At 28.8% G+C, this 13,867-nt stretch overlaps 1 protein-coding gene across 2 annotated transcripts in view; it reads right to left on the bottom strand.

Moving 5' to 3' along the window:
* The window catches only part of LOC145268440 (collagen alpha-6(VI) chain-like), a 101,574-nt gene extending 89,222 nt beyond the window's left edge, over positions 1 to 12,352 (bottom strand). The window contains exons 1-4 of one of the 2 annotated variants that reach the window (XM_080124002.1): positions 12,097 to 12,352; positions 7,502 to 7,873; positions 3,886 to 3,924; positions 1,018 to 1,056 (exon numbers count right to left, since the gene is read on the bottom strand). In XM_080124002.1, the coding sequence (XP_079980128.1) occupies positions 1,018 to 1,056; positions 3,886 to 3,924; positions 7,502 to 7,838 (415 nt within the window). In that variant the 5' untranslated portion in view covers positions 7,839 to 7,873; positions 12,097 to 12,352. Of the gene's footprint in view, positions 1 to 1,017; positions 1,057 to 3,885; positions 3,925 to 7,501; positions 8,068 to 12,096 lie in introns of those variants that run through there. The other variant, XM_080124000.1, reaches the window with a different exon arrangement.
* Between the last annotated feature and the right edge of the window lie 1,515 nt (positions 12,353 to 13,867).

The following is a 13,867-nucleotide window of genomic DNA, read 5'->3' as shown; positions in this document are numbered from 1 at the left end:
GAAAATCTATTTTACAAGTATGTAGTCACACCTAATAAAACAGCAGCACCTTAACATTTTTTCCTTTTCGTCTTTTCCTAACTATTTCTGCGGATTATTAGACACTGAGTTACACGATGATAAAAAAAAATGAGAAAAATCAATATCTAAAGATAATGCACCAATAGATTGTATATTTGTATTTAAATCGCTTTTTAATAAACGGGATTAAATTACATTTATTTATAAGGAAGACACGTTAAAATAAGTTAAAACAAAAAATATTGTTGACCTTGTGTATGCTTTGACTAGCAGCAGTAGCTTTTAATATCGGACTTAAGACAAGGCGGCCATGAAATAAGTAAGTAGACGAACTTTTTGAAACCGGAAGTCACAAAACGGATAGACAATTTAAACGCCCAAGCAAGCAAGCTGACCTGAGTTATATATATATATATATATATATATATATATATATATATATATATATATATATATGTGTGTGTGTGTGTGTGTGTGTGTGTGTGTGTGTGTGTGAGAGAGAGAGAAAGAGAGAGAGAGAGAAGATTGGTACAGTAGCTTAACATTACGTACAATAGTAGTAGTTGCCTGTTTTATTGAAAATATTATTCTTTTTGTTTTATTTTACGTCAGTCGAAGTTCTCAGAAATCAAGGGGCCCACTACCTGAGACTAACACTTGAACTCTATATGAGAAACATAGATATTCGAATGTTCCATTAAAGTAATTTATCTCTTAAACATTGAGTTAGTAAAGAAATTGAGAACATAATTTTCCTCTTCCTAATTAAATATTTTCATATGTTTTAGTATATTTTTTTCTGGATTCCAGTACAAGAATTCATCTAGTCTGATAGAGTATCCAGCTTCGTGAGCTCATTGAGGTTACATCACTTGGAGAAGGTGCACCATTCCTTCTAAAAGCTTATGTAAGTTAGCCATAGTGAGGAGATCTTATATATCTGTGTATGTGTGTGCATTGAATTTTGATCATTTTAAATTACATTTGATTACATACCTTCATTTGGTGAATTCCCAGAGCGCCGATCCATCCGAACTGTGAAAAAGAAAAGACTGTCCCTTTATATAATTAAGGTATTTGAAAAAAAAATCGTGTTCAGCTTTTATATATTCTAAATAACAATCAAATATTACATTATGAAAAGAAAAGCAGAAATACATGTCAGGCGTTCAACTCAAAGAAACATTTCAAAGTTGGTGCGGGTAAAAACACCTAAAAAAATCATCTTGTTCTAAAAATAACAAATAAAGAAATAAAACACAATTACGCACGAAAACAAAACAAGATAAATTTCAGAGGCGCAAAGATTTAAAAATACGCCGACGCAAATTCTGCGGGGAACAAAAATACGTTTTGTTCGGCGGGCGTAGTTGAAAGCATACTACGTGACAAAAGAGTACACTTCTCGGCCAATCAACAATCAGAGAAAGATTTAATTTTCAAAACCTTTTCTCACATCGCCTGGGAGCCGATCGACAACTACTCACCCACTCATTCATTCTCATTCGGCGCTCCGCACTCTGCGTTCCTCACTTTTCTTCGCTCAGCGGTCTTCGCTCACTTCTCTATTCACGTCAACGATTCCGTTGTTACGTATTTTCCCGCCAGCATGACAAAACAGGATTATTTACATACACGCACATACAGAGAAGCGCTTATCCACACGCACTACTCTCTGCTTTTTCTTGTCAAAACAACGAACAGTCTCAATAACTTTTACATTTGCAAGAACTGTCTATCCAGACACACCTGTTGGACACTAAAAAATTATTCGCTTGATACTTGTTATTTTGGGGTAAATAAACACCGTTTATTTCACATGTTTGATTTTTACTTTATTTTATTTATGGTGGGAAAAAGGGGATTTATGAGACCTGAGTACCATTACAAGTGCTGACAAATTGTTGACAACCGACTGTCTGTCTGAAATACTTGAATACGGTATGACAGAACTAATCTATTTTTCTTGCTTTCTTCGTTTGCTTGTCTATGACTAAGCTTGATTTATTATTAGTAATAACTAGCTTTTTATTTTACTTTTTGATGACGAATTTTTATTAAATATTTTCTATATCCGTTGTTAACATTCCTATGTTTCATATGCAGGCTTTTTCCTGGAAATTTCAATTTAATTTATATTTTTTTATTCATTAAAGTGCATACAATCACTAGAATAACTTACTAACTATAGTAACTACAAGATTTTTATCTTATATAAAAGTGTACACATAAGGATTTTGATCCTAGGTCCCCAAAATCAACAGATTAAACCATTCCTGTAGTGATTCGGTTCCCGTTGATTTTGTGGTGGGAGTAAAGTTCTGTGCAGTTCTAGGAGGTCTACACGCCCAGACCTTACCTTCTTTCTTTGAAGGGGCTGCTCAGGTACTTTTTGCGGGTAATAATGCCCCTTCTCTGGGGCGCTGACTTCTCAACCCCACTTTCCGAGCCTGGTGTCTTAAAAATAATTAATCTGAATTATATTCCTGTCTGGGTCAAATTGACCCTTATATTCATTTATTTGTTCTAAAAATAGAATGCCCTTTTCCCCATTTTCTTTCTCGCTCCCCTCAACTATGTCTATGTCTCTTTCTTCCCTCTCCTTTCTATTTTTAATAATCTCATTTCAAATCTCCAGTCTAACACTGTCCTTGATCCGTTATTTTTTTAAAACTTGCGTATTTCCACTTCTTCATGACCTGATGATTTTTCTTTAAGTTCCAATTTACCCTGGACATTTATATTTATATTTCTATTTTCTTGTGGATTACCATAGCATTTCAAACAGATTCATTTCGAATTTTTCCTGTTCTGGATTTTACCGTCTTTCTAATTTTATTTTTATCTATCCGTTTTCTCCCTTTCTCCGTTTTTTTTTTTTGCCTCTCCAATCTCTTTGAATCCTTACAAACTATCTAAAAACTGTTAAATTACTTTTTATGCAAATCTGATAAATTTCATATTGTTTCTTTCATGTGATGTATTAACCTGCAACATTTATAGTATATTTTACAAACCTATTCTCTCTGATGAGAAGAATTGCATTCTTTGAAACTCCATGGAATAAGGTTTTAAAATTTTTTTTCTTTTTTTTGAAAATTTGAATAAATCTACAATATCAAAATTTTTATTTTTGATTTCACTCTTACACCCACGCACTTCATTACCTTTCCAGGAAAAAGCCTGCATATGAAACATAGGAATGTTAACAACGGATATAGAAAATATTTAATAAAAATTCGTCATCAAAAAGTAAAATAAAAAGCTAGTTATTACTAATAATAAATCAAGCTTAGTCATAGACAAGCAGACGAAGAATGCAAGAAAAAAATAGATTAGTTGTGTCATACCGTATTCAAGTATTTTAGCACCTTCCAGTTTGCAATCGTTATTTTTTCATAATATCTGTACGATTATCGGTTTGATTTGAATGTTTTGTTTCATGTTATATAAATCCTTTTCCGAGTTATTTAATGCTGATTCCGTATATTTTGGTAAATGTTTATCTTCTCTGAGTTCTTTATATAATCAAATATTTATTAGTGTTGTTTAGTTAGCTTGGTTCGTTTTATGTCATACCAATCAATATCAGGCATTTGGAAGAAGTTTTTTTATGCTTTAAGTTCTTTATATGCTCAAATAATTATTCATAGTGTTTGGTTTGGTTTGATTGTTTTGTAGAAGTTGTTTTATTTTTTTTTATTTGGTAGATTATAAATTTCTTAAAACACACAAAAAAAATTATATATGTAAAAAATTAGCGATGCTGCAATTTAACACGACCTCTGAACGACTAACCACCACTGTCTGTTATTATCTTATCTAGTAAGGAAATGAAAAAATTAATTAAATTCTATGACATACCTTCTCGTAGTGACCTTGCAAACCGATGCTCCATAGAATCTGGCAAAGAAATGTACGTTTATATACTGAATGAAAACAGTCATACACATTGAAGTGTTAATATATTCTAAATAACAAGTTAAATATTATTAAATATTAGCTCATGAAAACAAACATAAAAGAAGTTTCAATTTTTGGTGTTTGCCTGGTAGAGGCATTGACGGATATGTCTCTCCATCAACTCCTCCTGGAGCATTCGTGAATTCATTGTTGCTCATCATTCTGAACTCCATTCACAGTGTATCTCAAAAAGTGTTTTTCTGCATTTCTTTAGATTACTTTGCTATTTGGTTGCAGTTTCTTTCTCTCCGAGAAGTACCCATACTGGGCGATTATCATGACCATTATACCGAACGGGATCTTCTGCCCAGCACAACGAAATACGAAACTGGTTGCTTCTGTGTTACATCAGTCACCTGCTTTCCATGATTTCACGTTACCTTGAGCGGATGGGAGCTAAAGTGGGTTCTCGAACTTGCTCAAAAGTCTCCCACAGACTGGCGGCGGAAGGAGACACCTTACTTTTGCTTTGATAGTAGTGCTGTCTCATATATATATATATATATATATATATATATATATATATATATATAAAATGTGTGTGTGTGTGTGTGATCCTTCCCGAGTCCCAAAGTGGCTTTCGACCAAATAGAGGCACGATGGACATGATCTTCACTGCTCGTCAACTCCAAGAAAAGTGCAAGGAGCAAAATTTACCATTATACATGGCTTTTATAGACCTTACTAAAGCCTTAGACTCTGTGAACCGTCAAGCCCTTTGGCTGGTTCTCGCAAGGTTTGGATGCCCAGAGAGGTACATTCGGGTACTGAGACTGCTACATGACAATATGTCAGCTACAGTCCTCAGTAGTAGTGGAGATGAAACAGAGTCCTTCAGGGTTGACACGGGAGTGAAACAGGGATATCATTGCCCCAATCCTGTTCTCCATCTTCATTACTGCTATCCTCCATCTCACGGACAAACATCTTCCCCGTGGAGTTCGGATTATGTACAGAACTGACAGGTGACTTTTTAACATCAACAGATTTAGGGCCAAAGGTCGAACGAACACCATATCCATTATGGAGCTACAGTGTGCAGACGATGTAGCCCTCTCAGAAGAGGACCTACAGTGTACACTGGTTGCCTTAACGAGGGCGTACAAACAGCTAGGACTAACAATCAATATAAAAAAAAAACTCAAATCCTCCATCAATCACCACCAAACAGTACTCCAGTCTCACCCCCAAACATCTCCATCGACAACGCTAGACTGGAAAATGTGGACCACTTCCCATACCTAGGCAGCATCCTATCATCAAAAGCCAACATAGATGATGAAATACAACACCGTCTCAGCTGTGCCAGTGGGGCTTTCTCAAGGCTAAGGAAGAGAGTATTTAAGAACCGTGACCTTCTGGCAAAGACCAAAATCATGGTATACAAAGCTGTCTTGCTGCCCACTCTTCCCTATGGATCGGAGACCTGGACCAGATACAGGAGGCACGTAAAAACCCTGGAGACGTACCACCAAAGATGCCTCCGAAAAATTCTCAGAATTAGTTGGAAGGACCGACGCACCATCACCAGCGTCCTGAGTGAGGCTGACATTCCTACTATCACCGCTACTGTTGCTCAACGCCAGCTCAGATGGACTGGTCATGTTGTCCGAATGCCGGATCTCCGCCTCCCAAAACAGATTTTCTACTCTCAGCTTGTTGAGGGAAAGCGTGCCCAGGGTGGCCAAAAGATGAGGTATAAGGACAACATCAAAGTAAATCTAAAGCGGTTTCACATATAAATAAAATATTGTTTTAAGATGAAAAGAAAATATTGTTTTAAGATACAAAAAATATTGTTTTAAGACATAAAGAAAATATTGTTTTAAGATACAAAGAAAATATTGTTTTAAGATATAAAGAAACTATTGTTTTAAGATTTAAAGAAAATATTGTTTTAAGATAAAAAGAAAATATTGTTTTAAGACAAAACGAAAATATTGTTTTAAGAGATAAAGAAAATATTGTTTTAAGATATAAAGAAACTATTGTTTTAAGATTTAACGAAAATATTGTTTTAAGATACAAAGAAATATTGTTTTAAGTTATAAAGAAAATATTGTTTTAACACATAAAGAAAATATTGTTTTAAGATTTAAAAAATATTATTTTAAGATACAAAGAAAATATTGTTTTAAGGCATAAAAAATATTGTTTTAAGATACAAAGAAAATATTGTTTTAAGATATAAAGAAAATATTGTTTTAAGATATAAAGAAAATATTGTTTTAAGATATAAAGAAAATATTGTCTTAAGAGATAAAGAAAATATTGTTTTAAGATAAAAAGATAATATTGTTTTACGACATAAAGAAAATATTGTTTTAAGATAAAAAGAAAATATTGTTTTAAGATACAAAGAAAATAGTGTTTTAAGATGCAAAAAATATTGTTTTAAGATACAAAGAAAATAGTGTTTTAAGATGCAAAAAATATTGTTTTAAGATACAAAGAAAATAGTGTTTTAAGATGCAAAAAATATTGTTTTAAGATACAAAGAAAATAGTGTTTTAAGATGCAAAAAATAGTGTTTTAAGATACAAAGAAAATAGTGTTTTAAGATGCAAAAAATATTGTTTTAAGATACAAAGAAAATAGTGTTTTAAGATGCAAAAAATATTGTTTTAAGATACAAAGAAAATAGTGTTTTAAGATGCAAAAAATATTGTTTTAAGATACAAAGAAAATAGTGTTTTAAGATGCAAAAAATATTGTTTTAAGATACAAAGAAAATAGTGTTTTAAGATGCAAAAAATATTGTTTGAGATACAAAGAAAATAGTGTTTTAAGATGCAAAAAATATTGTTTTAAGATACAAAGAAAATAGTGTTTTAAGATGCAAAAAATATTGTTTTAAGATACAAAGAAAATAGTGTTGTTAGATGCAAAAAATATTGTTTTAAGATACAAAGAAAATAGTGTTTTAAGATGCAAAAAATATTGTTTTAAGATACAAAGAAAATATTGTTTTAAGATGCAAAAAATATTGTTTTAAGATACAAAGAAAATAGTGTTTTAAGATGCAAAAAATATTGTTTTAAGATACAAAGAAAATAGTGTTTTAAGATGCAAAAAATATTGTTTTAAGATACAAAGAAAATAGTGTTTTAAGATGCAAAAAATATTGTTTTAAGATACAAAGAAAATAGTGTTTTAAGATGCAAAAAATATTGTTTTAAGATACAAAGAAAATAGTGTTTTAAGATGCAAAAAATATTGTTTTAAGATACAAAGAAAATAGTGTTTTAAGATGCAAAAAATAGTGTTTTAAGATACAAAGAAAATAGTGTTTTAAGATGCAAAAAATATTGTTTTAAGACATAAGAAAATAGTGTTTTAAAAAGTAATTGTATTTCCCTACATTATTCTAGCATCTTGTTGACATCTGATTATCATTGGAATCTCCTGTAGCGAACATGAATTATATTCATCCTTGATTCCTGTTTAATGCAGTTTATGAATATCTATGTTTATAGAAGTCTATCTAAAACACGAAGACGTAAAACTTATGACTTACTTTTACATATTTGTTGGATGAAGAAGAGTCCCATTTCGTCTATGTCATCTGCTGTTACCCTCAGAATGTGAGAGGTCCCTCCAGATGCGATGGATTCGAGAACACTTCGATGGTCCAAACTACCCAGGTCGACAATAAATATTTCAATTCCTATTTCTTTGGCAAATTTCGCTTGCTGTATCGTCAGTTCTGGGTTGCTTAATTGTCCGCCGAGGAAGAGAACAGCAATTTTACGAGCATTTACGCGGCCGCCATACTCCGGTTCGAACCTGTGTGATAGTTGACTGGAAATCACTGACGAATCATAAAAGTTATAGGTATGAAGATGATCTGACATTTCCTGGAAATTACTGAAACGGTTCAGCCTGAAAGCTGGAAAAGATAAGAACATATATTGTTTTCATAATTATTAGCAGATATAAATGTAACGTAAACAAACGCCTTGTGGCTTCCCACATTATTACTAGAATTATTAGCTGATAAACACAGTTAAATGCAATATGAACAAAAGTCGCATCATGTCACAATAGTTCTGGAGTTCAGTGACAAGTGTGCTTAAGAAAAGGTTTCCTAAATATCGACATTAAAAACGAAGAAATATTTTTGGCATCTACTTAATAAAATATGTTTTAAATGTCGACATTAAAAAGCACATAATGAGAAATATTTTGTGAAATAGCAGAAGAGATTTATGGCCTCTAGATAATAAAATATGTTTTAAATGTCGACATTAAAAAGCACATAATGAGAAATATTTTGTGAAATAACAGAAGAGATTTATGGCCTCTAGATAATAAAATATGTTTTAAATGTCGACATTAAAAAGCACATAAAGAGAAATATTTTGTGAAATAGCAGAAGAGATTTATGGCCTCTAGATAATAAAATATGTTTTAAATGTCGACATTAAAAAGCACATAATGAGAAATATTTTGTGAAATAGCAGAAGAGATTTATGGCCTCTAGATAATAAAATATGTTTTAAATGTCGACATTAAAAAGCACATAAAGAGAAATATTTTGTGAAATAGCAGAAGAGATTTATGGCCTCTAGATAATAAAATATGTTTTAAATGTCGACATTAAAAAGCACATAAAGAGAAATATTTTGTGAAATAGCAGAAGAGATTTATGGCCTCTAGATAATAAAATATGTTTTAAATGTCGACATTAAAAAGCACATAAAGAGAAATATTTTGTGAAATAGCAGAAGAGATTTATGGCCTCTAGAGAATAAAATATGTTTTAAATGTCGACATTAAAAAGCACATAAAGAGAAATATTTTGTGAAATAGCAGAAGAGATTTATGGCCTCTAGATAATAAAATATGTTTAAAAAGTCGACATCAAAACCAGCACAAAAGAAAAATGACTGTCAAATAGCAGGAAAGAATTTGGCCACTTATAAATTAAAGATTCTATTTAATATATCGATAATAAAATCTTATCATGAAAATAAACATATAAAATAGGAGATTCTTTTTCCTTTAGTTAGTGGACAATTTATTTAAATGTCGACATTGAAAAAGCACATAATGTAAATAATTCTGTAGAAATGGCAGAGAAGGCTTATGGCCTCTAATTAATAAAATATTTTTAACACGTCGACATTAAAACGGGCATAATATGAAATAATTCTGTGAAATAGCAGAATAGATTTTTTACTTCTTGTTAGTAAAAGATATTTTTAATATTGACATTAAAAGATCACATAATATAAATAATTTTTGGAAATAGCAGAAAAGTTGATATTTTTCTTCTAGGAAAAAGACGAATTTTCTCTTCTATAAAATAAAATAGTTTTTAAATGTGGATATTAAAAATCACATTAAATTATTATGTGAAAAAAAAAGAATTTTTGGCCTCCATTTAATAAAAGACTTTTAAATGTCGCCATTATAAAAGCACATCAAAATAAATGGTTCCATGAAATAGCAGAAATGATATTTTACCTTTAGTTAATAAAAGATGTTTTAAATGCTGGGATTAAAAAGCACAAAATAAAAAATAATTCCATAAATTCGCCGAGAAGACATTTCGCCTCTAGTAAATAACATATTTTTAAAATAGCGGCATCAAAAAGCAAAAAATAAAAAATAATTCCATAAATTCACCGAAAAGATATTTCGCCTCTAGTAAATAACATATTTTTAAAATATCGACATTAAAAAGCACAAAAAATATAATTCCGTTACTTCACCGAGAAGATATTTCGCCTCTAGTAAATAACATATTTTTAAAATATCGACATTAAAAGCACGTAATAAAAATAATTCCATAAATTCACTGAGAAGACATTGCGCCTTTAAAAAGCACCAGATGAAACTGATTCCGTGAAATAGCTAAAATGATTTTTGGACTCAAGTTTATAAAACATTTCTAAATCGCTGACATTTTAAAATTGATTATATTAAATAGCAAAATGATATTTGTTTCCCGATTTAATAAAAGATATTAAGAATTTCTACATTAAAAATCACAAAATAATAAATTAGACTGTGATATAACAGAAAAAGTTTTTTTAACTCTAGTTAATAGACGAATTATTTAAATATTATCATTTAAAAGGGCATAATAATTAACTAATCTGTGAGATAGTAGAATTGTTTGCATTTAGTAAATAAAAATATTTAAGATGTCGACATTAAACAACATTTTATAAAAAATTAGTCTCTGTAATAAGACAAAAGTTAATGAAAATATTTTAGATGTCGATATTAAACAACATTTTATAAAAAGATATTCTCTGTAATAAGACAAAAGTTAATGAAAATATTTTAGATGTCGACATTAAAAAACATTTTATAAAAAATTAGTCTCTGTAATAAGACAAAAGTTAATAAAAATATTTTAGATGTCGATATTAAAAAACATTTTATAAAAAATTATTCTCTGTAATAAGACAAAAGTTAATGAAAATATTTTAGATGTCGACATTAAAAAACATTTTATAAAAAATTATTCTCTGTAATAAGACAAAAGTTAATAAAAATATTTTAGATGTCGACATTAAAAAACATTTTATAAAAAATTAGTCTCTGTAATAAGACAAAAGTTAATAAAAATATTTTAGATGTCGACATTAAAAAACATTTTATAAAAAATTAGTCTCTGTAATAAGACAAAAGTTAATAAAAATATTTTAGATGTCGACATTAAAAAACATTTTATAAAAAATTATTCTCTGTAATAAGACAAAAGTTAATAAAAATATTTTAGATGTCGACATTAAAAAACATTTTATAAAAAATTATTCTCTGTAATAAGACAAAAGTTAATAAAAATATTTTAGATGTCGACATTAAAAAACATTTTTTAAAAAATTAGTCTCTGTAATAAGACAAAAGTTAATAAAAATATTTTAGATGTCGACATTAAAAAACATTTTATAAAAAATTATTCTCTGTAATAAGACAAAAGTTAATAAAAATATTTTAGATGTCGACATTAAAAAACATTTTATAAAAAATTATTCTCTGTAATAAGACAAAAGTTAATAAAAATATTTTAGATGTCGACATTAAAAAACATTTTATGAAAAATTATTCTCTGTAATAAGACAAAAGTTAATAAAAATATTTTAGATGTCGACATTAAAAAACATTTTATAAAAAATTATTCTCTGTAATAAGACAAAAGTTAATAAAAATATTTTAGATGTCGATATTAAAAAACATTTTATAAAAAATTATTCTCTGTAATAAGACAAAAGTTAATAAAAATATTTTAGATGTCGATATTAAAAAACATTTTATAAAAAATTATTCTCTGTAATAAGACAAAAGTTAATAAAAATATTTTAGATGTCGATATTAAAAAACATTTTATAAAAAATTAGTCTCTGTAATAAGACAAAAGTTAATAAAAATATTTTAGATGTCGACATTAAAAAACATTTTATAAAAAATTAGTCTCTGTAATAAGACAAAAGTTAATAAAAATATTTTAGATGTCGATATTAAAAAACATTTTATAAAAAATTATTCTCTGTAATAATACAAAAGTTAATAAAAATATTTTAGATGTCGATATTAAAAAACATTTTATAAAAAAATTATTCTCTGTAATAAGACAAAAGTTAATAAAAATATTTTAGATGTCGACATTAAAAAACATTTTATAAAAAATTAGTCTCTGTAATAAGACAAAAGTTAATAAAAATATTTTAGATGTCGATATTAAAAAACATTTTATAAAAAATTATTCTCTGTAATAAGACAAAAGTTAATAAAAATATTTTAGATGTCGATATTAAAAAACATTTTATAAAAAATTATTCTCTGTAATAAGACAAAAGTTAATAAAAATATTTTAGATGTCGACATGAAAATCACCTAATAAGAAGTATTTTTTTAGTTAATGAATTTATTAGTAAATATCGACATTAATAAAGCACATAATAGATAATTTTTCTATGCAATAACAGAAAATTTTTTGCCTGTAGTTTATGAACGATTTTCATAACGACATTAAAAAGCAAATAATAAAAAAAGGAAATGATGAAAAATGATTTTGTTTCAGGCCTCTATTTAATAAAAGATTTCTAAAATATCAACATAAAGAAGCACATGATAAAATAATTTTTCTTAAATTACCGTGAAGTCCTTTTTGTATCTAGTTGATAAAAGGTTTATTCAAGTATCGACATTAAAAAAAAATATATAAAATATGATTCTGTCATATGCCATAATATTTTTGTTTCGTTAATAAATGATTTTTTTAAATGTTGACATTAAAAAACACGTGTTAAAAATGATTTTGTGAAGCAGAAAATATTCGTGGCATCTATTTAAAACTCATTTTTAAATGTTGACATTTACAAAGCACAAAATCAGCAATGCTTTCTTGAAACAACTGAAATAGCATGAAAAATTTTTGTCTCCAGTTAATATTTTTTTCAAAATATCGACATTACAAAAGAACATAAAAACGATTTTGTGAAATAGCCGAAATGTTTTTTTCCAGTTAAATGTAGTGTCGTAAAAAGTTGAACTCATTACTGTCGTAAAACATTTCCAATCGGACACTGTCGTCAAGTCCAACTTTATCGCATTCCATTGTTTTAATTGTCGCTTACTCATAGCGCTTCACAATATCATAAACCTAAATATATCGCTGTTCAGTGACGCCCTAACCAATAATCTCATGTATAGTTTTTTTTCACCCAGTCTTTTTGTCTTTTTCTCTTGCTTCTTAGAACTTAACGATCAAAGTATGCCACTTTTTCATGCCGACATTTTTAAAATCTTAACACCAAAGAACTTTTCTACTATTTCGCAAAATGATTTATAATATGTGTTTTTTTCACGTTGATGTTTTTAAAAATCATTTTTCTGTTTTTATCACAAAATCATTATTTATTATGTTTGTTAATAAGAAATGTTTTTAATGTCGCTATTAAAAACGCGCATAATTAAAATAGCAGGAAAGTATTTTGTCTTTAGTTTATAAGTGATTTTACAAATGTCGACACTTAAAAGATTCCGTGAAGTAGTAAAGAAGTTTTTAACTTTAGTTAATAAATTTTCAACATAACGACATTAAAAAGCACATTATTAAAAATTATTCTACGGAATAGCAGAAAACTGTGTCCACATTAAAAAAACAAACAATCATGAATGATTCTGTGAAATAGCATCGAGTTTAAAGGCTGTTTGAGGGGCTTCTAGTAAATCTGGCTCTTAGATATTGACAGGCAACGCCAGGAAGAAAAACATTCAATGAGTTGTACACACGCAAATGGATTAAAATCTTAAGAATTCCGTATTTCTACCTATTATCTAACGCATAATTCGACCGAGAAATATTTGTGCAGATATCGGTCAACGGTTTAAATATTAGACGAAGGAGATATTAGAGATTTTAATGGAAATTATATGATTACAAATAAAATTGTCTCAAAGACACTAGAGGTCAGTAAAAACCTCACCCCGCGCATTTCAGTAGACATCAAAACAAGAATAACAGAAAAGCTGGTTGTCGGTGTAGAAATAAAAACATGATGCCTGCCTTGTTGCAATATTTTTTGTAGATCAACTGTGTTGTGATTTTTACTTCGCTGTGTGTATATATTTTGCGTCAGCGACAACAATACATGCTAACATGTAGAGTTGACAAAGGCATTTTGAATAACCGGACACAGCGATTAAATAACATGCTATTACAACATAACTTTTTTATGGCGAAACAAACATACTCAGAACTGGTTTTGTTGTGTTCCCAATTATCGTTGCTAGTCACTAATAAAAAAATATTTTAATTGAATCAATTTTTATCTATTAAATTAATGCAGTTTTAGTTTTACTGAATCTATACATATTACAGTTAACGTATTAGTCGGATATTTCTATTGTAAACTACTTGGAT

Source organism: Euprymna scolopes, chromosome 43 (assembly GCF_053919585.1).
Source record: "Euprymna scolopes isolate OS-2025 chromosome 43, ASM5391958v1, whole genome shotgun sequence".
Taxonomy (NCBI): domain Eukaryota; kingdom Metazoa; phylum Mollusca; class Cephalopoda; order Sepiida; family Sepiolidae; genus Euprymna; species Euprymna scolopes.
The sequence above is the reverse complement of the archived record's forward strand: the minus strand, read 5'-3'. Positions and strand labels throughout refer to the sequence as shown.